At 52.8% G+C, this 24588-nt stretch overlaps 1 protein-coding gene across 1 annotated transcript in view; it reads left to right on the forward strand.

Annotated features, from left to right (window-relative positions):
* The first annotated feature begins 83 nt into the window (after positions 1 to 83).
* The window catches only part of LOC113967999 (heparan sulfate glucosamine 3-O-sulfotransferase 4-like), a 52820-nt gene continuing 28315 nt past the window's right edge, over positions 84 to 24588 (forward strand). Inside the window, exon 1 of the mRNA XM_027684131.1 lies at positions 84 to 805. Within this exon, the coding sequence (XP_027539932.1) occupies positions 111 to 805 (695 nt within the window). The 5' untranslated portion in view covers positions 84 to 110. The remainder of the gene's footprint in view (positions 806 to 24588) is intronic.

The following is a 24588-nucleotide window of genomic DNA, read 5'->3' on the forward strand; positions in this document are numbered from 1 at the left end:
GGCGGCGGCGGCGGGGCGGGCGGGCAGCGGCGCCCCATGCGGCTGGGGCGGCCGGGCGGCGGCTGACACCATGTGCGCCCGGTGCCCGGGGCGAGGAGCGGGGAGCAGCCATGTCCCCCCCCGCCCAGCCGGGGGTGCCGGGCGGGCGCGGCTCTAAGGGGCCGCCGGCGCGGAAGCTCCTCTGCATGTGCAGCCTCTCCCTCTGCCTCACCTACCTGTGCTACAGCCTGATGGGGGGCACCGGTCCGGCCGCCCTGCGCTCCCCCGCCGTCCTTCCCGGCACGGCCGCCCCGCGTTCCCCCGCCGCCCTTCCCGGCACGGCCGCCCCCGGGGCCCCGCGTTCCCCCGCCGCGCTCCCCGGCACGGTGGCCCCGCGTTCCCCCGCGGACCCGCCGGGCAGCCCCGGCGCCCCGGCCCCCTCCGCCCCGGCCCCCTCCGCCGCTCCGCCGCGGGCCTCCAACGGCAGCCGGGGAGGGGCGGCGGGCGCCTGGCTGCGGACGCCGCTGGCCCCCGGGGAGGTGATCACGGCGCAGAGCGGAGCCTTCGAGAGGGACCCGCAGGAGTCGAGCACCACGGACGAGGAGCTGAGCCGGGCCGGCAGCCCGGGCAGCCGCGGCGGCGGCGGCAGCAGCACCACGCCGGACTACGGGGAGAAGCGGCTGCCGCAAGCCCTCATCATCGGGGTGAAGAAGGGGGGGACGCGGGCGCTGCTGGAAGCCATCCGGGCACACCCCGACGTGCGGGCCGTGGGCACCGAGCCCCACTTCTTCGACAGGAACTACGAGAAGGGGCTGGAGTGGTACAGGTAAGGGCGGGGGGCTGCGGGCGCGACCCGCGGCCGGGGGGAGGAATGTGCGGGGCGGGGGAGCCTCCCGTGTGCTCCCGGGGGTCTCCGAGGGCCGTGGGGTCCTCGTTTCCGAGCCGAACGGCCTCTGTACGCGGCTGGGCGGTGGGACCGGGGCGAAGGCGCCAGTCCCGGGACCCCGCGTGGGTCTGCGGGACGCGGCGGGTGCGGAGCCCGGAGCCGAGCCCGGGGCGGGCGGGAGGTCCCGGGGGCCGCACCTGGCAGCGGTGGTGACTGAAAACGCATTGTTGTGGTGGGAAGGCAGAAAATGTGTAAAAACATCCTGCTCTGTCACTCAAGAGTGCTTGAGCAGACTGTAGCGGTTCAGCTGCACTTGGTGTAAAACACGCCTAAATAGGTCGGTAATTAATAATTACTGAAATAAACAAGATTGCAAGTTGTTCCAGGTGCTGCTGGGCTGAAGGGAAGAAGGATGCTGTTTTCATGTGAGCGCAGGCTTCGCTGAACAAATGAGGTTTACTCTTTATTCAACAAGTTCTACATCGGGAAGTTTTTTCCGTTGACAGTATCTAATTCTGTTAGTGAAGAAGTCTCTAAATATTGTTGTCTGATGTTGGGTAACGTCTTAAGGGAATTTTACGCTGAAAGTCCTTGTTATTAGAAAACACTGGACTGCAGTAAGGAAGCATTGAGTGCCTCGGCAGTTCAGCAAATCAATGGATTGTGATAGCTCAGTGTTTCTCTCTGAAAATCTCTGAGAAGAATACAGCACATCAGTGGAACTTGCAAATTCCCAGTAGCTCTGTAGTTCACGGTTCCAAGCAACCCATACTGTTTCTTGATAAGAAGTGGTCTGTGGCTGAGCTGCTGAACTTTTTGTTGTTCTTAGTATGGTAGCTGCTTAGCTGCTCTGAAAATGAAGGAAAAAATAATGTGAGACAGGAAGTTAGTTACTACCTGGATTATCTGGTCACTCTTTATTGCAATAGAGGACGTGGTCTTCATGTCAGGGGCATTTAAATGTGAGGAGCTCCAAGCAGTTTTCTGTGGCAATTGTGGAAGCAAAGTCTTGATAACGCTTGGTGTGGCACCCACTTGGTTCTGTGTGAATTTCCATAGGGATTCTGAGAAAGTGGACGTCAGCACTGAGAAAGTGCAGTTGTCTGTGAGAGTGTTTTCAGCGTGCTGCACCAGTGGGGGGAAGGAATAAAGGACTGGCTGTGCTTGTTGTGTTTATAAATATAATTTCAGACACAGTATTTTATTGTACTGGATTTTCTTGCAGGAAAGGCTTATCTTGAAATATAAGTTTAGAAACTTGGTAGAAGAGGATAGAAAGTGGCATATAAAAAGGTTTGGTTTTATTCAAAACAGGGAGAAGAAGATCAAGCGCTGAATATGGTGAGCAGCTGCTTTTTCATCTTTAAAGTCATGCTATAAGAAAAGGGCTAGTGAGTGTGTGTAACTTCTCTCGTGGAGTAAGAGGCATACACAGGTTTTCATTTGCAGAATGCAGTTTGGTATTTTCTATCCCTGCATCAGCTCTCTGGTTTGTGCAGCTCATTCCTAGCCCTGGAGCTGTGCTGCGCTGGGGAGGAGGTTGCAGAAGAGCAGGTTGTGTTAGAGCTGGTGTGAGAGGGTCTGGGCAGAGGAGGCTGGTGGAGTGCTCTGGGCATGGGATAAAGAAGTGATATTGCAGCCCTGAGGATATGCCCTGGCTGCCTGACCTACAGCCACCTTTACACCTGCCCAACCCAAACATGTGCTTCTGCCCCCTCCTTCCCAGAGTGTTCAGCCTTGCAGGGGCAGGACAGTGCTGGTGGTTCACACCTCAGCAGCACCCACAGCTTCCCTGGTGCTGTGCCGGTGCTGGGCTGTTGTCACGGACCAGCTTGGTGCCATGCAAACACAAAACAAAGACAGAATGGGGGGAGATCACTGCCCAAGCCAGCAGCTGTTTCTTCCTGACCTTCTCTGGGATTACCTGATTGAGTGCACCAGGGAAGCTGACGGCTCGCAGCTGTGTCCCAGGTACAGTAATTGGAGATCTTTCCTATGCACAGAAATGTCAATGCTCTTTAAGCAAAGAAGCAACTATTGAAGTGTTTATGCCAGCATCTCCTTACAGTGACTTCTATCACTTGTTTATATATTGCATATAGCACTTCTTTTGATGCATTATACACTCTGAGCTTTTAATACTGTCAGGTTTTTTCTTATGTAGTGAAATAGGGGAATGGCAGACCCTTGGGGTTCCTTGCTTTGTGGTTCAGTCCCAAGAGTATCTCCTAGCCTGGCAGAGCAGGAGGGAAGGGAAGCACTTTCCCCACCTTGGCTTCTCCACCTGTAAAATGGAGTTGGCACCAGGACACTGCCATTTCTTTGTGCTTGCCCCATGCCACGTTATCTGTGTCTCTGCTGCCTTGAGATTGGTCAGCCCTAAGCGCTGTGGGTCTCTGGTCCAGGGTCTCAGTCAGGGCAGTCTCAGAAGCTGGAGTTGCTGCCAACACTGTAGGACAGGGTGGCGTGGTGGGGATGCTGGCTCCGTGCTGCTGGGGCAGGGTGGCTTGTCAGGATGGCAGCTCCACACTGCCTGGTAACTTGTAGGGAAAGCTGAAGGTTTGGCTGCTGTCTGCAGTGGCTGTAGCTCAGCAGCCAGAGTTCATGTGGCAGTCACAAATGTAGGTCTTTGCACGCACGTACTGGTGTGAATGAACTGAGACTCCTTTTAGTTAGTTATTGTTATGCTGCCAGAATTGTTTGTGTGGTTGCAATTTGTGATTATGTCCATCCTAATGGTGGGGTGTCTAAAGGACCACTTCCATGGTACAGCTTTCCTTGATGGCACCCAATCCCCCCTTGTACTTTAACTTTCATTGATAAATTCCTTCACTTGCCTTTTTCCCCCTAATGCAGAACGTACCTGACTGCCCTCAAACAGTGCCCAAGGGGAGTAGGAAGAGACTTTAAACCTTTCCTTTTGTTAGCAGTGTGATCACACCTCTCTGTGGTGTGTGTGCCACTTGCATATCTTCATCTCTCTTTCTTAAGCACAGGACACTGATTCCTGGCAGTAAATATTATCTTCGGTGATGAACTTGGACTTCATCCCCTCTATGTGCCAGAGCTCAGTCCTGCTGTGGCGAGGAGCAGGGCTCTGCTGTTCCCTTGGAAATTGTTCTCTTCCACCTGCTCCTTCCTTCTAACCTGCAGGATATGCTGTCTGTCCCTGTGGGAGCTGCTGCTGATTTTTAGCCAGTGTCTGAGTGTTCCCCTGGTCCCTCATGTGCCCAACCACAGGGTAACCCCCTGCACAGCCCCAGTGACCAGGCTGGACTTCAGGAGTTTGCTCTCTCCAGCACGATGCTCATGCCTGAGTGGGCATCTCCCATGCCGTGAGCTCTGCCCCAAGCCATCCTGCTTTTGGAAAAGCACTGGGAGCCTTCCTGAGAGCACAGCAAGGACAGTAGAATGACAGGGAAGCCTCTGAGCCCAGGGAATTGGGGTTACATCCACAAATGCTTGTTACCAGCATAGGCAGACGCAGCATCTGGGACGTGACCGAGTTCCCTGCCTGGGTGTGGATCAGGGGTGCACAAGCATGAAAGGATGTTGTGGATCATGGGAACTACAAGCTGCTTGCAGTGTCTGACACCTGGACAGGTTGTCCCTTTGTGGTCTGGAGGTCTTGGTTTGGTGTTGTGGAAGCTGAGTACCAGGGGGCTGGGCAGGGGTCTGCAGAGGAGCCCTGGAGTCAGTGTGGCCCCAGTGGCTTTGTGTGACTGGAGAAAAAGGGGAGGTGATCCTGTTGGCCCTGCTCAGTGGCCACGCTGCCCTGTGCCAGCACTGTCAGCCATGGGATGGGATCACCCCTGCAGATGCTGACACCTCAGGATGCTCACATACTGCTGGTGACTGGTCTGGGGGTGTGGGGAGAGAAACGCTGCGGGTGGCTGTGTGAAGGGAGTGGGACCTCCAAGCACTGGCATGGGGGGGCTTTAGTTGGGTCCTTCTGCTGGTGCGAATCACCAGCACAGGAGACCTCAGCACTTGTGCACCCCAGAGACCCTCTGGGCTGAGTGGAACAGCCCAAGTGGTCCCAGTCCACCATTCATAGCTGCCTGCAGGCTCAGCACGGTGAGGAGGTTCAGTTCTGTCCCTTTGTGCTTTCTCCACATCCTGCCTTTAGCAGAAAAACTGGGGATCTGTATCAGTATTTTTAAAACAAACTTGCAGTTTTAAGTCAAGTATGATCTCCGTGATGCAAAGAGAACACCTGATGGTGGAGAGCTGAAATTGAGGAGTTTTAAAGTTCACTGACTGGAAGAGTTGAATTCTTTGTATACACGCACATTGCTTTACTTCTTGCTTTCTCCTTGATGGAACCCTCACAGCGAGGCTGCAGCTTTGTCTGCGATTAGATCGTGTTCCCCTCTCTGTCCTGGGGCTCTGGTGCTGTGCTCTTGCACTAGCTGTGTGCATGGAGTGGCCCTGCTTCAGGAGCAGTCACCACGATAGGTTTGCATGTCTGATGCTGTTTGCACTGGCTGTCTGGGTTTTTCAGGGCATTCTCCCAAGCAGTTAGGCCTGTGTGTTATTTGGCGAGCTGTTGCCCTCATACAAATAATTAATGATGCCATGACAGGGAGCTCTTCGGTTCCAGGGAGCTGTTGACTGTCCACAGAGATGGTGCTCCCAGTCTCATCCCTGCGACTCGTGCATCTGGCTTGTCCGTGTGGGGGAAGCAGTTGTTGTGCATGGTCATCTCTGCCATGGGCCCTGTTCCCCACGGGGCCATCGCCTCCCTTCCTCTGCTGACCTGCAGCCTGGGCCGGGAGGTCTGTCCCTGCATGCACAGGGATGATCCAGCCTTGGAGCACCAGGCTCTTTCCTCTGTGGCTGCTGGCAGCAGTGGTGCTGGCTGTGTCTGTGGGTGTGTGCTGGGACCCCCCTGCAGCATCCCCTAACAGCTGTTGGGCCACAACAGCTCGGGGCTGTTTCAGCCTGGTCCCACACAGCGTCACCTTGCTGTGAGCTGTAATTGTGTTGCTGTGTTGCCTGTGCCATTCTGATGGGCTGAGGGCATTCAGGAAATCAAACCACTTCCATCAGTGCTGTGAGCCTGTGCTGGCAGCACAGCGGGAACACCGACAGCGGGCGGATGGACTGGGGTCTGCTGCTGCCCACGGGCACTGCTGCAGAGCCTGGCAACTGCTGTGTTTCGCAGCAAAAGGCCTTCCCAGAGTGTTGTACCTGCCACACTTCGGGTAACTTAGGGAAAGTGTATTGATTTTGTTTCTGGGCCCTGCTGTGAGTTGGCTTTTGCTGAAATGTGGTGACTCAGCTGCCTCTCCTCCGTGGATCCAGTGCATTGGGTTTATCCTGGGCTGAGGGCTGTACGAGTATTTCCGTGTAACACCTCTTTTAACACCTTGTCTCCTTCACCTTTCCTGTGTCTTTAGTCTGGGTTCAATCCTGCTTTTTCTAGCTCAAGGCTTCCGTGCAGAGCAAGTACATGCCTGCAGCACCAACCTCCCCACCCGTGCCTGGCTCGGCTCTGGGCAGGGGACTGCAAGCAGGGGTCGGGCACTTTGCTGGTTGGCTCCACATTTCTCCCATCTGGGGACTGGAGAGAGGCCACTTCAGCATCAGGTGTGGATTTTTTTCTGCACCCGGAGCTATTGGAGTGAATCCTCTGCATGCCAGAACTGGAAGTCTCCTAGCTCTGCCCCTGCCCTGTGTTCTAAACCAGAGGAACCCACCATGCACCCTTCCTGGGCAGCAGTTGTCTCCCTCCTTTCTGCTCTGTTTCAGCTGAAGGGATGGGCTGCAGGAATGAATTGGGTCTCTTTGCAGTGTTTTATCACCTGATGATGGTTCTTCACAGGCTGCTCAGTGGTAGCCATGGGAAGGGCAGCTGCTCTCAGCCCCCGCAGCCCCTGTGCACTGCACTGGCTCTTCCTGCACAGAGAGTCAGAGAAGTGCCAGGGCCAGCACGCTGGCAGGAGGGTTCTGGAGCACCTGCAGGGCTGGTCGCCACTTCTGCCTCCATCTGAAATGCGTTTGCAGGCGACTGTGGGCACAAAGTGCAAAAGGAGGGTGGGAGCAGGAAGGGGAGGCAGCGTGGCACACACTACACCCCTTGGCAGCCCCTGGGCACCGGCCCCACTCAGGCCTGGCAGGGAGGTGTCTGGCCCCACTCCCTCAGCAGTGGAGGGGGGGTGACCAGGGCCACATCCCAGCACCCTGCCCAGCTGGGCCCTGCCCTGCTTGTGCTCTGACCCCAGTGTGTGCAGGGAGCCTGTGAATGGGAGCAGCCCCAGAGCTCCCTTGGGAGGGTTATGGGTGCAGGGCTCATCACAACAACCCTGCACGGGGGGGGATGCCTCTTCCAGTGACTGTGGGAGCATCCCTTGGAACATGTAGGGAACTGGCATGTCACCAGCCCCGAAATCATCTAGCAATTGCACTGTAGTCTCAGGAACACCCTTTCTCTAGGATTTTGTTCAATAACCCACTGAGTAAACGCTCCAGTGCTTTGCTGATAACGGTTTAAGTGTTATTTGCGATGGCAAAGTTTGTGAGCTTCACACTCTGTGTGAGCACAGTACTGTTCACGTGTGTAGAGTTACAGGAAACCTGAGAATAGGCCTGGGTAAAAACAACCCCTTGGAGAAGCAAAAGGGGAAGATTTGGGTGGTCACATTCCCGGGTTTGAATGATGCTCCTGACCCCTGCATTTGCTCCCTGCTTCAGCAAGGCTCACCCTGCTCCACGTGGAGCCCAGACTGGCAAGGAAGGACCAACAGGTTCTCAAAGAGAGTTATGGGTGAAGGCTTTTGATTTTCAAAGTCAAAATCCCAACACAAATTGGTGACACCTTGTATCGACAAAGGTCAGCCTTTTGCTTTTCATGGGTTTCTCTTACCTCTTGTTGTCATGGGGACTCCTTTTCCCTGAGTCGTTATTTCAGGCACTTCAGCAGAAATTTTATTGCTTTGGGGGCTGGAGCGGCTCGTGTGGGACATTTCTCACTGCTCGGGGTGTGATACACAGAGGTAATTTCTTTCAAATGATTTTTCCTTGAAGTGGTTTCAATGAATTGCAAAGGGTACGAGAGGATGAGCATGAATGAATGGCTGAAATGTTGGAACGGAGTCCAGGTGAGGAACCTGCATGATCAAACTTTCCAGAGCACCCAGTGTGGATATTGTAATTTCCCTGTTGTGTGCGTGTGGGCAGCATTTCATTTTAGCTTTTTGATCCACTTATTAAAAGGTATTATTTAGAGTTGGAGGTGCTTTAAATTGGTTTCCCCTATGTTTGAAAAAGTTTAAAGGAAACCCCTAAATTTTAAGAGTCTTTTCAGTCACAGTGAGAAATTCCCGTTTAGATCAAAGGTGCATGGGGGGGAGCAGCCAGGCAGGATTGTGCCTTGGTCCTGCCAGGAGCAGGTCCCCTCCCTGGACACGGCCAAGCTGCTGCTGAGGCCCTGCTCCACATGTGATGGCAGGTGGGCACTGCTTCCCCCCTTTGTTATTTAGGTAGCTGCTGTTTCCAAGCTGAAGGAGGGTGTTTAAAAGCCAAATATTGAAGGCTGGGGAAAGGATTCATACTTATGAAAAAGAAAAGAAGAAAAATACCAAAAAAAAACCCTCTAAAACCCCTCCAACCTGTTTTTTCAAATCTCCCGTTTCCATCCCCAGAGTCAACACACCAATTTAGTAAGTGTTGCAAGGCGCAGTATTTCCCCTCTTGTCATATTATACATCCAGGCATCAACGATGGATCATAAACTTGCTCTTTATGGCTTTAACATTTCATTTGCTAGTCACATTTTATGTAAATGAAGGTATTTACCTTGACAAGCTCTCCTGTGAAGTACAGTACTTCTTTAAAGAATATATTTGGCAATATAAACAGGCCAAATGCTGAGGGTGGATGCAAAATTCACAATTGATTTTTATAGCTAAATAGGATCCTCCCAAAATATACTGGCAGCTGTCTGCTCCAATCTCATCAGTGCCTGGAGAAACTGAGGCAGGGGGACCTGGGGGGAGACGAAATAGTAAAGGGACATCGGTTATAGCCACCGACCTACTGAACAGAACTGGCTTTGGATAAAAATAACTCCATCTGCCAGACTTTATTTTGTATTATAGAGGTTGCTGTAACACATTTCAAGCTAAAATCTGATTTCCATTCCCTCCAGAGTCAGGCTGGACTGGAGTTGGCCCCCTCCTTTATTAGCAGTAGTCATTTTGGATCTGCTGGGGCAGCCCAAATCCGCAGCTCTTCTTTGTTTTAGAGTGTATTTCCTTTCATCTTGCATTGAGATGGATTCAGTGATATTCTATACTTTCTATTAGTGTTCATCCACATCTGCAAATAACTTTATTTCAGCCTCAGCTCTGCCCTTTCTGTATTTGTTCTTGATGGACACTCATAAAATTAAGCAAGCTGTGAGGATGCTCATGGGAAGCCGACATCAGTGTCAGGAGCAGGTGTTGAACTGTGGTTGGATTCAGCAGCCAACACCTGGAGCTGCTGTACCCAGCCAGGGAGGAGACAAACCCCCCAACCTGTGTGACACCAACAGGGCAATGCACCAGCCCCAGAGGCTTTGGGGCTCCTGCAGGTGCCCCTGCACCCCGGGAGGCTCAGCTGCTGCCTCCTGCCCACGGCCCAGCCCTGAGCCCCAGACACGTGGGAAGAGGTCCCCTCCTGGCTCAGCCCTGGTGGAAGGGGCTGTGTCACCTGTGCAGGTGACAAACTGTCAGTGACTCGGCTCTGGTCCTGCTTGTTCAAGAACAAACCGACCCTTTTCCATCCAAACTGCTGACTCAAGAAATGCCAATGGCAGACCATGGATCGTGAAGTTGTTGCTGCTGGAGGTTTTTAAGTGGCCTTTGGTTCATCCCTCCTTGGTCTTTCCCCCAGGGAGCACCAGCATTGATCCAACTGCTGGTCCCCTGCATTGTCAGCACTTGCACCTCTGAGCTCATTTCAGGGCTCTTTATTTGAACCCTGTTAATCCCAAATTACCAACCACTGCCTGTGCTCAATGGCACGGGGTGCCTGCAGAGCTGAGGGATGCATGGAAAGACAGTGGTACCTTAGGATACCCTAGGAAAGGGCTCTACCTCCTCTACATGAGCTGTTCACATGGCACAGAAAGGCAAATCCAGAGCCAGGTGTGAACTGGAGGGGCTCTGGGGGCTGAACAGTGCAGCGGGGATGGCACTTCATGGGGTGAGGGAGGATGGCAGCACTGTGGGCAGTGCTGGTGCTGAGCTGGGCCGCAGGCAGGAGGGCATTACACCTGCCTGGGGCCCAGGAGGGCATTACACCTGCCTGGGGCCCGGCAGCAAAGGGGTGGCACTAAGCAGCATTCCTGCTCCAGGAATGGTAATGGCTCCCTCCGAAAAATTGGGTGTCTGGCAGAATGAGCAAAATCCAGGGCAGCCGGGCAGCTGCTGCAGGTGATGTCCTGACTGTGTGTGACCTCCCAGGGCTGGGGCTGGCAGGGCAAACCCCCATGGGGCCACCATCGGGGTGGAGGGGCAGAGACCCCGGGGCTGCACACCCTCCCTGGGCTGGGGCAGCTGTTGCTCAGGCTGCTCATCCTGTGCTGCCGTCGCAGGGAGAAGGGTGCAGGAGCTGCCGCTGGATCTGCTGCACACGTCTGTGTTACGAACAATAACTGCTCCTTACTCAGCTCAAAATCCTCTAGAAACTCCCCAAAAAAATCTAAGCACTGTGGAAAAATGCCTGAGGCAACAACTTCTTTGGTAAACTAAAGCATCTCGCTGAGAATTTTGTAGACCTAGCAAATCATAATGCAATTTCCTATGCAAAAAGGGTTTATCTCTATCTAAATATTATTCTGCATCGTTATTCATTGTAGGGAAGTTATTGCTCTCCAAGGTTAACTGATTGAACTTTGGAAATAGAGCTGCAAGCTTATCGTATAGACGGGAGCTTGACTTTTATTGCTCCTAAATTGTAGAGATATTGTTAGATGTGAGTAAAATATACACTCCATTAGAAAATATTAAAATTTGTACCACTTTAGAATTAAAAAAGATTAAAAGAAGCATTTCTGCAGTCTAGCCCACCATGAAATTGGAGTTGATTTGGTATGTGAAATGTGTAATACAAATAGCCTGACAATTAATGACAAAGGAAGAGCTGGGATGGATTTATGGCTCAAACTATCCTGGATTTCATGAGGCTGGAGTGGCAGCAGGGGAAATGTCTTATTAGATCATTACAGGTTTTTCTGCTAGAGCCACTGGTGCTAAAGTTACAGAAAGGTGTTTTATTATTACTCTGTTCCCACATAAGATTCCGAAGCACTCTCGTCTTGGGATCTGGTTGTCTCTGCGGGAGATGATCCGTGTCTCTGCCGCAGACCAGTTCCTCTGGAAAACCCGAGCAGAAACTCCTCAGCCATTTTTTGCAGTAGGCAAGGGAGAAGTGCTTTCCCGTGGCCAGGAGCTTGTTTATTAGCCTGTGAGTTCAGAGCTGTGGCTGCAGCGGAGCGGTGATGCGGGAGCAGGGCTCTGGCTGGCGAGGGTCCTGTGGCACCACGGCAGGGGCATCTCCTGCTGCCCAGTTTGGGGTCCCTTCCCCGGGGTGCCCCAGTTTGGCACTGCCCAGCACAGCTCCTCACCCCGTGACCCATATTAACTTTTTCTAATGTTTGGAGCATGTTGCAGGCAGAGGGGAGCCTGAAGCTCTTAGCTGTGCCCAGAGGGTGAGGATTTGGGATGCTGGCATAGGGAGGGACAAAGGGCTCTGCGGAGAGGTGGATTTCAGGGCTTTCACCTGTGGCTCTGTCCTCCAGGTGTGGGTGTCGGGGACCAGGAGGGGCCTGGGCACTGCATGTGCCCCCACTGGCACACCCAGGCAGCTGTTTTGTGCCTTCAGCTCTCTCTGGAGGGGGGGAAAAGTAGCTTGAGGTAGGGGAGGGGAATTGGGTGTCTCCAGGATGCAGACTGGGGGGCCTGCGGTGCAGTGGTGCTGGATGAAGGTTGTGTGGCCCTTGGCAGTATAAACTGCATTTCTAATCCAGCTTTCTCCCCTTGCACTTCGTGTGAGAGTCATCTCGTACTGGTGCCTTTGTGCTGGAGCACACAGTGCAGGATACGCATCTCCTCCTTCATTAATGGGATTTATATCCTTGGTGTTCCTTGCTGGATGACTTTGTATTATAATGAAGAACATGAGTGCTGCCTTAATTAAAATGCACCCCCCCCCATTAATATATATGTTGCCACTGAAAATTAAGGTTCACTGGGAACAGCGAGTTTAAAAGCTTGTGGCAGGTGTAACTGGTGTGAAAGGGGAGGTGATTTGGGGTGAAATGACCCAGCTCAGCAGCCTGGCCAAGCAGGACTGTGCTCAGCCCGTGGCAGGGATGTCACAGCCCCCCTGCAGCAGGCAGCTGCCTGCCCACCCTGGGGGCACCAGAATGTCCCAGGAGTGTCCGCTGCTGCCTGTCCTGTGCTCAGCACCAGTGGAAACCTGCACTGGTCCTGGTGCCCACTCCCAGGATTTTCTGTTTTACCAGGGAGGTGCAAAGCAGCTTTACAAACCAGAGAATTTTTTCCATAATATTACTTAAAAAAAAAAATCTTATAAATGCAAACATTCCGAGCCTCTCTCTGAGCTGCATGTGCATCGCCATTGGCAGTATGATCAGTTATGAAGATATTTTGCATTCAAGGATTTGCAGTTTCCAGGTCCATGAATATTCAGGCTCCAACTCGCCCTTTCTGTCTGTGCTCCACACCTACCCTTTCCATTCCTTCACTCCTTTTTTTTTTTTCTTCCAGCGGATTCAATTAGTTCTATTTGCTGCTTTAGCAATAAAACAATTCCCTCTGTGGCATTAAAATGAGTTTCTTTCATTATTTCATTTGGCTTCTTGTTATATGTGGAAGGAAGGGAGGGAGCTCTCTGTGCTCTGTGCCCTGGCTTGCGGGGGCTGCCAAGCCAGGGAGGACATGGGATGTACTTGGGGCAGCATTAGGAATTAATGAAGGGCACTGCTGGTGCAGAGCCGCAGGAGCTGTGCTGACAGAGCTGCACTCAGAGCCACCAGGAAAGCCTGACAGATCCCAGAGACTTTCAGCAGGACCTTGGCACCCGAGTCACTGCAGCCTTCCATGTGCTGGGCTCCTGACCATGCTCGAGTCTCAGGTCTGCTCAGTTGCCCCATGGCCAGAGCCTGTGCAGTAGCTGTTGGCAGTGAAACACGGGGGTTGAGCCCCTCTTTGGTTTAGATAAGACACAAGTCACTCTGAGCTGAAACATCACTGAAATCTGCAGATTGGTTTGTGGAGGTGGCACGGCTGGCGCATGGCACGAGGGCTGGAGCTGGTCAGGGGTCCCAGTCCCATTTCCTCCCTAAGCAGAGCCCAGTGCAGTGTAAGGAAAGCACACAGGCACTGTGAGAGCCAGGAGTAGCAGTGATCATGTGGGCAGGGTGTACAAAGAATTCCATGTAGTGCCAGAATGCTATCGCCAGGTTGCTCTGGCAGCGCCCTTCCAGGGCTGCAATGGCACTGGGAGCGTGTAGTGTGGACAGACACATAAATCATTCTTGTTCCACACCGTGCTAAACACAAATCGTATTAGTTACAACACTGAGGAGCATCTAAGAGAAAAGAGAAAGGTGAGGTAGAAAGAGGAAACAAGATTTGAATCTGCTTGCTTTTTCACCTGCGTTCCGCCGCTGTTTGGCTGGGACACGATGCCCTGCGGTGGAGGGGAGCTGGCACGGGTGGAACTGGGAGCTGGCATGGGTGGAACTGGGAGCTGGCACGGGTGGAACTGGGAGCTGGCATGGGTGGAACTGGGAGCTGGCATGGGTGGAACTGGGAGCTGGCATGGGTGGAACTGGGAGCCAGCTGGGAGCCGGCACGGGTGGAACTGGGAGCTGGCAGTGTTTCGTTCACCAGACGGCCAATGCTGGTGTTGAAGGTCAGTGAGAGGAAACGTGGCTTTGTATATCCAAAATTATTTTTTAATTACTTTTCTCCCTCTTTCTGTGACTGGGACAGGTTAAAACAGTTGTACTGGTTCCAATTCCTTTCTCGTTCTGAGGTTGAATCTAGAACCAAATGAAAATTTCCAGGCTGGCAGAGGAGCTGCAGCCCCCTGGGGTCTGAAAAGTGCCTGAATTTTTGGAGAAAGAGATTTGCACTTTTTATCTCCCCACAGAAAGTCCCGAGCCCCTCTGCAGTGGGAAGCAAGTGACCACTGGTGTCACCTGCCTCCAGATGGAACTGCAGAATTGGGTGGGGTGGACATCTGCTGGGATATTCTTCACCAGTGGGATGGGTTAATGACAGCAGGTTTCAGTGGGACAAAGTACAGGTGCTGGAAAAGGAAAGGTGACTATTTTGGGTGGAAAACCATTTTAAAAAGAAGCAAAATTAGACTGTACAGCAGGGTAAGTAGGACTGCAAAGTTCCATAATTAATCACACCATTGGAACTTGGAAGGGAAATAAACACGATAAAAGAATTTGTCTGAATAGATAACTGGCAAATTAGAAAAAAAAAGGAAGGGTCATCACGGCCTTGGGAATTGTGCTCTTCAGAAATCTTCAATCATCCTCACAATCAATTCTGCATTTCCTTAATAGCAATGTGGAGCTGGGCACCGTCTCGAATTAACTGCTACCTGCAAGCCAGACATTAAATGAAGTATCGAGTATTTGTCTCTCAACAATACACTTGGAAATTGTTTATTTCCCTACTCATCTTCTGCACTGTATTTCGGTGCTGTAACACAAGCTGAAATCCAGCCTGCCTGAGGTGCCCAGTGCCCGGCCCCGCTGGCACCTGCCCCAAAGACCTGTGGCACGGGAGGGTTTTCTCAGAAACTGCTTGTTTGGAATTACACTGGCTTTGCTATACAACGTGTGTTTCTCTGTAGCAAACAATCTGCTTTATGGGTTTTCCTAGGAAAATACCAGCTCACTATGCTCACTAATATGATTCAATTGTGTTGTGTTATCTGACCTTTAACGAACTTGCAATCTATAACAACATGGTTCTACAGCAGAGCCACTAGTAAAAGCCCTGGCTCCTGGGGAATTCCGGCTGCAAATAAGTGGAGCCCGGGTATGGAAGGAATAACAAGACACTTTAACCCCTTGGCTGCTGGCATGCAGGGGTGGATCTCCATCCACCCAACGAGGTGCTGTAGGGATGTGTGTGTGTGTGAGGAGCTGGAGGTGGGAGTGTAGCTCCGTGTATCCCAACCCAGCAGCACCCAGAGCTGCTGCCTCTCGCCCCTCTGCCCAGGGGACAGGGAAGGGACCTGCTCTTGTTGGCTGTGCTGAGCAGGCAGGGGTGGGTGGCCGTGCCCTCGCCCCCCGTGCTCAGTGCTCAGTGCTCAGTGGGGTGGCACAGGCTGCGCTGCCGCCTTCGTCTGCGGCGCCTCGGAAATGATTAACGCTGCTGTCATCCCCACCCACCCACTGCTCCCGTCTGTCCACGGCACTCCGGGCACCCTGCCACGTGTGGAGGCACCAGCGAGCTCCACTAGGGATGGGACACCCTGCCTGTGTTCCCTCGCCTTGCTGGTGGCACGGGGGTCGTGTCACTGCCAGTGCTGGCTCTGGGCTGCCACTGGAGAGCGTGGGACTGTCCTGATCTGGCACAGCACGTTCTCTGGCTCTCCCTGCTCCCTTCTTGTCTGCCAGGGCCCTGGGGGGACACAGCGCTGTAACCCGTTGACTCCACAGCAGAGTGGAAGCTCAGGACCCGTGCTGCCATGTGCCCACATCGTCCCTTAGCCCAGGCTGTTCTTTTCCCACCTGGAATTTATCCAAAAGGTGCTTAGGAGAGGTCTGTGGGTCTTGGTCTCAACCAAAGCTGGAGTGCCCCCCAGCTCATAGGTCAGATAGCCCCATTTCCTCAGGAAGGGATTTGCCACCCACCTGCTCGTGCTGCTGGTCCCTCCCTGCCTCTCTCCTGGCGTGGCTCGGAGGGCCTCAGGCTGGAGCAGGACATTGTGCTGCCGAGGAGGCCTTGGGGAGGCCCATCGTGACAGGGCTTTACTCCCTCTGGCCCAGTCTGCAGCCATAGGGTGTCCATCCTCCCCTCTCTGTTTGGCTACATTTCCAGCCCACTAATCACTCTGATACCCCTGACTGCTTCTGTCTGACCTCCCTCCACAGTTGGAATGCTTTGCCTAAGAGGTGTTCCAGGGATTTTATTCAGCTGAGTGAAAGACTGGGGATCGTCAGGAATCTGTTAGACCCAGGGAACTGGGAAGAGATGGGGAACTTGAGCAGAGAAAGAAACACTTCAGAGGTTCACAGAATCACAGAATGGTTTGGGTTGGAAGATCATCCAGTTCCAACCCTCCTGCCACCTCGGTGCAGGGTGGTGTGGCTGGAGCACTTGCTGGTGAAGATGGAAACCAAAAAATTTTAAAGGATTGGTTTCTCAGAAGCTGAGGACAGCCTGTGCCAAGTTCTAGGTGCTGGGTTTTAAGGAAGTTTCCTCAGTCTGCTGCATCGACTTTTGGCAGAAATCTTTGTGAAAAAACTTTTCCACCGAGGAACAGGAGATCAGAGAACTGTTCCCTTTAACACTTGAGTGTGCGTGAACTCACAGGGATATTGTTTGAAGCTCTGCTACCCTTGTTAAAGGTCACCTTTTGATCCCATCAAATACCCTCTTTACCTGGAGATAAGATTTAAAAATGAAAGACGAAAGAGAAGGGGCTTAAGGAAGAAGGGGAAGCAGGAAGCTGGCTGAGCAGACTGTGCCTGGCTGGCGGCAGGGGGGAGATTAAAGCGGTGCTGGCACAGCTGGGAAGGTGGCTCTGAGGGGTGGGGACAGAGTGGCCAGGGTGTCTCCGGGGCCATGGGGCAGCCCCATGGCGTGGCTGGGGCCCCGGGTGCTGAGCACCCCACACCGCTGGTGTTCCCTTCCCTGCCAGAGGCGGCTGCTGCCATCGCCACAGTGCAGAGGAAAGAAACCACGCCGGGCCAAGGTCAGGGCTGAGGTCAATAAATTATACATGACAATTAATCTTAGAAACCTGTGATTCAGGGGAGAAAGGCGAGGACACTGCGGATCCTGGGCCGGGTTGGCAGGCGGATGCCTTGGCTCCATGTCAGCCCAGGCAAGTCAGTGAAAACCAAGCCCGTGCTGGGATGCTGTAAGTCCCTTGGCACGGCTGGCACGCTCCCAGTGCCCTCCCTGGCAGGCAGGGGGTGGTGGCTGTCACTGCCTGGGCTGGGGGGGCTTGTTCCCACTCTCCCATGGGGGGGCCGGGCTGCAAGCCTGGGGTGCCCACCCGTGGGAGCTGCACAACCCTCATGCATGCCATGAGCCCTCCGTGCTGGGGGTTCAGCAGTTGTTCGCCTGTTACAATCAATTCCCATTTGAAATGTTTTAAAATGTGTATCTGTCTCCTTGAGACTACGGCATTCAGCAGGTGGTAAAACTCAAAGCTTTTTTTTTTAATCTGTAGTAAGGATTTACAAAGGAAACCTTGACTTTTAGATTGATTTTTAAATAAGCATATATTTAGCTGTTAGTGCTTGAAGTACATATTGGATTATATTCTTCTGCAAACAGAATATTCTAATTGATCTTGCTAATAAATAATGAAAGCCAGCCCTGCTCCATATAATTCAAGGTTACAATACATTTGTATCAGCTGCACTGGGGAGTTTTTTAATGCTTAAAAGATGATTTCTTTTAAATACGGAAAAAAGGGGGGAAGACTAAATGCTGAGCTTTTCCCTGGAACTTCCTTTTGTTGTTTCCTGAACTGTAATTAGCAAGTGTCCCTGTTTGAGACCCTCATATACATACAAAGCTAAACCTGAAAGCCTTTCCCTCTCCCCGGTGACTGCCCCTCAGGAGCAGCAGCAACTGAGGGAGGGCAGCTCAGCCCTGGGCACCGCTGTTCCCACGCTGTCAGTGGGCACAGGTGACAGTCCTGGGAGGAGGGCAGTGCTGCCACTGGGGCGTGAGATGGGCTGGGGATCAATGCCCATGTTCAGCCTGGTGTTGATCAGCACCGTGATGGGTCTCTTGGCTGGGGCACGAGAAGCTTCAAGGAGCCCCTGGGGCAGATGGGCCTGGGCACTGCACCCCGAGGGACACAGAGCTGCCTCTGGGACTGGGCTGTGAGTTTGGCATAACCATGGCTCCTGGCACGGGGGCAGAGCAGCTCTGTCAGCCGGTGCCCAATGCAGCCGTGCTCTGGCCCAGCACGAGCTGGGGACAGAATGGCTGTGTGGAGCTGGGGCACTGGGGGTGCAGGTTATTGTGGCTGGCAGATCTGGGGACAGAATGGCTTTGAGGAGCTGGGGCACTCGGGGTGCAGGTTGTTGTGCCTTGCAGATCTGGTGCAGGTTCTTAGTGTGCAGAGTGGGCATTAAATCACCGGTGACATTGCAATTACCATAGAGGACAGGGCATTTATTTGGCATTTAAGATGTAATTAGGGGAAATAACTATTTCTTCCCAATGCACAAAAAGTGCAAGTTGTAGCTGGCCAGCTTTGACCTGGTGAGTTTGTGCAGCTCAGCCGCATTGGCTTTGCCAAAGGGCACAGAGCTCCTCTGTCCAGCGGGGTGACTCCTGCTGTTCCAGGGACATTGGCAGCAGCTGTCCCTGCTCTGTGCCACAGCCTCCACCCCTGCAGGGGGTACTGACTGGAACAGGGGGGAGGGCATGGCACCGAGTGAGTGGTCACGCTGAGGCAGGTCACCAAGCCCAGGGTGCTGCCATCCCACAGGCACCACGGGTCAGGGGTGCAGGACAGGGTGTCCCTGTGTGCACGCAGTATTGCTCCCCAGTGCCTCTGGTGTTTCTCCAATCTCAAATGCCCTCAGCCTCAGGACCGGGACAGAGGCCAGCCAAGCACCCAGCAGGGCCTGCCAAAGGATAAAGCTGTTTATCCTTTGGGGCTTTACCCTTTGCATCCCACTGGCTGCTGGAGGGAGGGCGAGATCTCTGGGGACAGGACAGTGTCCTGGCAGGCCAGTGGGGCACTGCTGAAGGGATGTAAAAGGCTCCATCCTGTTCCACCCCTGTGGGAACAGCAGAGCTCTTCATTCCTGAGCAAGACCCTGTGGACCTCATGGCTGGGACCTTCCACTCCACTCCCCACTGGGGACAGTGCAGGGATCCATGCAGTGTACGTGTGCTGCTGACCCTCTTGCTGGTTTTGTGCTCCTGCTGCAAGAAGCCATGTGTTTGTGGAGTTAAGAATGGCACAGGAGGATGAGCCAGTGCAGGTCTCCCAAGCGAGATGAGATGTTCCTGTCTTCCTTTTCCCGTAGGCAGCTGGCAGCCACTTTCCTGCCAGCTGGAGTGACAACATGATCAGCCAGGAAAGGCAGCACAATATTAAAGAGCTGCTGACACCTCATGGGAAATTCACTTTAAAATATTTTATTTAGGTGCATGTCTGTGGATTTTTCTGCTTCTCCTCTGCTCGTTCCACAGCACAAGGAGCGCTGCCTGGAGCACAGGCACCGTGCTGGATGGCATCCCATGGATCTCACAGGGGAGAGGACAGGGACACAGAGCCAAGTGCTCAGAGTATCTGGGACCTACATACCCTGTCCCATGGCCCCGGGGCTGCCTCATGCCCAGGACACCCATGGTACGAGGACAGACGTACTCTGCTGGGCCTGGCCAGGTTGGGGGGCTGCCACTGGTGGCTGTTTATTAGCAAAACTCCTCGTGGTTTTGCCTTTTGTCTGTTCTAGGAAGTCATGATGAATATGGATGTGAGTGCACAGGGAGATGGGATGGTTAATTAGAGTGGAGTCCTGGGAGTGGGATCTCCCGGGCTGTAATCTCACCCCAGGGAGGGAGCTGGTCCTGTGTGGACCATGAGATCTCCCAGGTTGTGTGTGCAGCCCTCACGCTGCCAGGCCATGGGACCTGGGGCTACAGACTTCCCTCTCCATGGATCTAATTGTACCTGCCTCACAGGCATGTTGTGTGAGTTGGAGTTAATTAATGCTCATAAAGCCACTCTGCATCCTTGGAGAAGAGCAAAGTATCGTAGCTACTGTTGTGATTTACTAGGCAATGCAATTAGTTTAATTTCAGAGAGTTCCCAGCCAGGCAGCCCTTTCTGCAGCCACCACGCTGTCCCTGTCTGCCCACTGCCACGGGCAGGTTCACGGAGAGCCAGCTCATGCTGTCTGCCAGGGAGGAGACAGCAGCACTCTGTGTCTGCTCCTCCTAAGCACCTCTTCCCCTCTGCCCTGTTCCTGCTTTTTGAATCATCCCAGTTGTCACCCTTTTGTCCCGTTAATGGCCTGATGTCATTGTGACCTGTGGCTCTAGTCACAGCAGCCACCAGTGATATCATGAAGAGATGAAGAATAAAAGTCATCCCATTTATCCTCAGCTGTTTACTTCGACATGAGCTCTGGGGATGCCAGTCCCTCTCCTCCAGCTGCAGAGAGGTCTGATGACACCCCCACACTACAGCCCAAACTACCAGGGGCCCAGACAAAGGATGTGAATCCAAACCAGCCTCTGCTCTGGTGACAGCCTCCTTTTTCCATGCTGCCTCTGGCCCACAGATATGTGGGACAAGCTCTCTCTCAGGCTAGGTGCAAGCTGTTTTAGTGCTGGAATATTCCTGTGTCCCAAAGACTTGGAAAAACTGGAGCATTAAACTTGTCTGTCACAGGAGGAGAACAGGGCGAGCCTGGCAGGGGAGCACATGGCTCAGCCCAGCCTCACATATCTGTAGGATGAGGCAGGTACAAGGTGTCAAACTGGGGGATGTATTTATATATATCTATATGTATATACATGTGTCTGTGTGTGTCTGTATACATTTAATGGGTTAAGAACTTCAGGACCATCTGTTCCAGCTTTTGGGGAAGCTAAAGCCATTTCTGGCATATGCTGAGGCTGTAGGTGCTAAATCACCAGGGGCTCACTGGTTCACTGCCACAGAGGGGATTTGCTCCACGCTGGCTTCACCGTCCCGTGAGCTGGAGCTGGGGTGACCTGGGGCCCCACCATCCTCCCCAGGGTGGGCAGTGTCCCCAGCCCTAGGGAAGGACAGAGCTCCAGCCCCTCCAATTCAGCCTGGAGTAATTAAACTGGTCACTTCTCTCCAGGCTGCCTGGGGAAGAACGTCTGGCCCTTTGTGCCCCATCTCTGCACAAACCATTCTTTGTCACCGGCTCTTTTTTTTCTCCTAAGACATGAAAACTGAGACCTGTCGGCTTTCTCTCTGCCTTTGCAGCAGATGAAGATGTCAGGGAGCCTGACTAGTTGTTGAAGAGATCTGCCATTACCTTTTTCCTCCTCCAATTCTTGAAATCATTTCATAGGAATCCAATTTTCTCTTTCATATTCACTCCTGCAAACAGATTTAAAAAACTCTTTGTTAGTCAAGACGGTCTCTGAAATGTACTGCTGTATTTCTTTTTGCTATTTTAATTAGCCTTTTAACTCAGCACTGCTTGTATTTATAGCTGGCTAATCCTCCCTTTCCAGCCCTCCTCCTCCTCCATAGCGGAACATTTCCACTGTTTAGAAGCCATTTGCTCTTTCCTGTTTTCTGTTTCCCAGTTCCTTTGCTGTCGCTGTTTCAATGCTCCAGCTCTTGACTGAGCTCCCTGATCAGACGCAGGGTCCCCTTTGCTGCGGCACCTTTCCTGGAGTGAGATTGGGCTCCAGGCTGGCACAAGGCTTTGAGCAGCTGCCTCGCTTCTCTCCTTCAAGATTATTTCAAGACTATCTATTTTAGCTCCTCAGCTCCCACTATCCATTCCGGCAAAACGGGTAGCCCAGGGTGGGTGCAGATGCAGATCCGGTTCCCTTGGCCCTTTCTGGCAGTGCCAGTGTGGCCAGGAGCCTGCACAAAGCAACCCCCCAGAGTGACATCGTGTTCTGACCCCCTCCGGTTCCTCTGCTCAGAACTGCCTCTGCAGCCGTGCAAAGGAGGGAACAGAACCAGATTTTTGTCCCCATCCATCATCACAATTAATCACCATAGTTTAAAATACATTTTTACTTTTTGATGCTTTTATGTACTTAGGAGCCAGGGGGTTTGCTGGAGTGTTTCAGTAAAGCCCTTCAGCTTAGTGCTGGGGAGCGCCAGGGTGGGGGGGTAAATACACATTTATCCCCCAAAGCCAGCGGGAGACCACCCCCTAAGAACCCTTTTTGCTGTGCACCTCTAACCCTTGACTTAGGAGCAATTCCCCTGCTAATGCTTTAGCTTTGCATTTGTAAAGCTTAAGATAACTCGGAGCTCTTCTGGAGCAGTGCCAAATGCTGGCATAAAATATCAAAATGTCTTGTATGGTGCAGAGCTTTATCTGTGGGCTAGAGCTGTGGGGCTTTCCCTTTATGTGGCCCTCCTGCCAGAGCTCCTCAGAGCAGGCTTTCAAAGAGCAAATACGCAGGAGATCTGCTGGCTTAGCGCAATTCCTAAATGCAGATAAGGCTTAGAGCCTCACGCCAGGTAGGAAGATTCCAGTGCCAGTTAAATGGGCTCGATTGTGCAAATCTCTGGCTGTGGCAGAGAGAGACGGGGAGTACAGACAGATGGTCTGGCACAGGCAGTGCTGGGAGCTGCTGAGGCAGGCTGGGTAAAAGGTGTCCTGGTGGCCTTGTGGCAGAGTCCGGGATGACCTGGAGATCCCAACTCCCTCTGCAGCTGGTCCTGCCATCACTGCTGTCACACTCCCCCAACGGGTGGGCTCAAACTGTCCCTATGCACAGTAACCACACAAGCATAAATCACTAATGCTGCGGAGCTGAGGAGCATCTCCTGTGCCAAGAGCAGCCCCTGGCACAGGGAGTGGGGCTCAGGGGGGCCCCTGGTGCAAGGGGGATCGGAGCATGTGGGACAGGCTCTTCTGCACCCAAAGTCCACGCACAGCATTGTCTGCTGGGTGTTGGGAGTGGGTGCTCTTTCCTCCACACTGGAGAGCTGGAGCCACAGGCCCATCCCAGTGTGGCAGCTCCCACATGGAGGAAGGAGAGGGTCAGGGAAGAGGAGGCAGCACTGAGAGCAGAGTGAGGAGGTTGTTTATGTCAGGGACTCTGATGAGAAGTAGGGAAAACCAGGGTTTTCTTCCTAATAGCACATCTTTAAATGTGCAAATCTGTTACTACTGAGTTATTGGCTCCACATAAAATATTAGTTCCTGTCAAGATACATCTTTTCTGTTGCATAAACTGTGTAGTTTGATGCCTTGTTTTTTTATTCAATCTCTCTGCTCCTGAAAAGTCATCTCCATTTTATCATTTGCCCAATTTTCATGTGTGCATGGTGTTTCTGAGATAGTCATGGCATCAGTCCTCTGCTTTGGGAATCTCAAAGCCCTGGCAGGGAAGAGGGGCTCGCAGTGCCCCCAGTCACGGATCTGCCCTCAGCACCAGGATTTGCATGGCACGGTCTGGTACTGATGGAGAACAGATGTGGGTAGGCGGCAGCTTCACAGGGACCTGGGGATTTGTTCCAGGAGTGGTGCTGAGAGGCTCAAACACGGACTGTGGCCAGAGGCACAGAGCCTGGCTCACTCCAGCTCACCGGGCACCAGGTCATGGTGACCTGCCATTTGCTTCTCAGCAGCCTTGGGCTGAGGACAAAGCACCATTTTCAGGATGAAAAATTGCTTTATTCCATGTAGCACTGGGTCATAGCATAGGAAAATATTTAAAAAGGTAAAGCAAGAAAGCCCACTAGGAGCATATTTAGCCACCAGGATTGGACGTGGCTGCCTCAGTATTTCAGCTCTCACAGGTGTCTTCAGTTCCACCTCCCCAGTGGGGATGTGGTGCCCCAGCCCTCCTCATCCAACATCCATCAGATCTCAGTGCCTTGCATCTGCCTTGGGGATATCACACGGACCTGGAGGAGATGGAAGAAACCTTCCCTCATCTTCTCTGGGCTCAGGCTGCTCCCAGCCCTTCCCCAGCCTCCCTGGATTTGCCCCTCAGTCCTTCCCCCACATTGGCATTCCCTCAGCTGGTGTTCCATCCTCACAGCCTTCTTAAGACCTTGCAGTAAAACTTTACACATCATTTATCACGAGATGTATTAATGGTACAAACAATCTCTTAGCTTCCTTTTATCTCAGCAGGCCCACCATGTGCTCTGCTCATGACTATTAGCAGCACAGATGACAGACTAGGCAGTGAGCGGATGTTTTTTAGTTTGCTTTCCTCACCCCACTGTATGAGTGGGGGTTCTACCACCAGCCTAGTCTGAGAATAAACTGGGAAGTTTACAGCATGCAGGGGGTTAAAGTCCTGTGTGTCATTATGCACAGACCAAGAAGATTTCTGTCCATTTCCCAGTCCAGTTGGTGTTTTTTAGGCATCATAAATCTGTCTCCCTGCTGCTGGAGCCAGCAAGAAGTCACGGCTCACTGTGTCAGTCTCCAGTCAGTCTCTTGTCCTGATTTAAGCAAAACCATGCAACTGGTGCTACTGTATGGGAATGCAAACGCAAAGGCCTCATCTGTGATGCTGCTGGTGGTTCTGCAATCATTAATCTAATGAAACTGATAATAACTCTTGGGGATGTGGTTCTGGGTGAAATCTCAACTCAACCAGGGACACGCTGTGCAGCCCGTCCGTTCAGGCAGTGATTTGTCATCTGCAGGATGGAGGCACCTGGAATGAGATGACTCCTGGAAAAACTCAATGATGCTTCTTGGTGAGGAACTGTTTGGTGGAGGAGGTGCACACACAGTGCTGCACCTACAGACCTGGGTGGCCCCAGAGCAGGGAGGGGAA

This window comes from Neopelma chrysocephalum, unplaced genomic scaffold (assembly GCF_003984885.1).
Source record: "Neopelma chrysocephalum unplaced genomic scaffold, ASM398488v2 Primary Assembly neopelma1_65b, whole genome shotgun sequence".
Taxonomy (NCBI): Eukaryota; Metazoa; Chordata; class Aves; order Passeriformes; family Pipridae; genus Neopelma; species Neopelma chrysocephalum.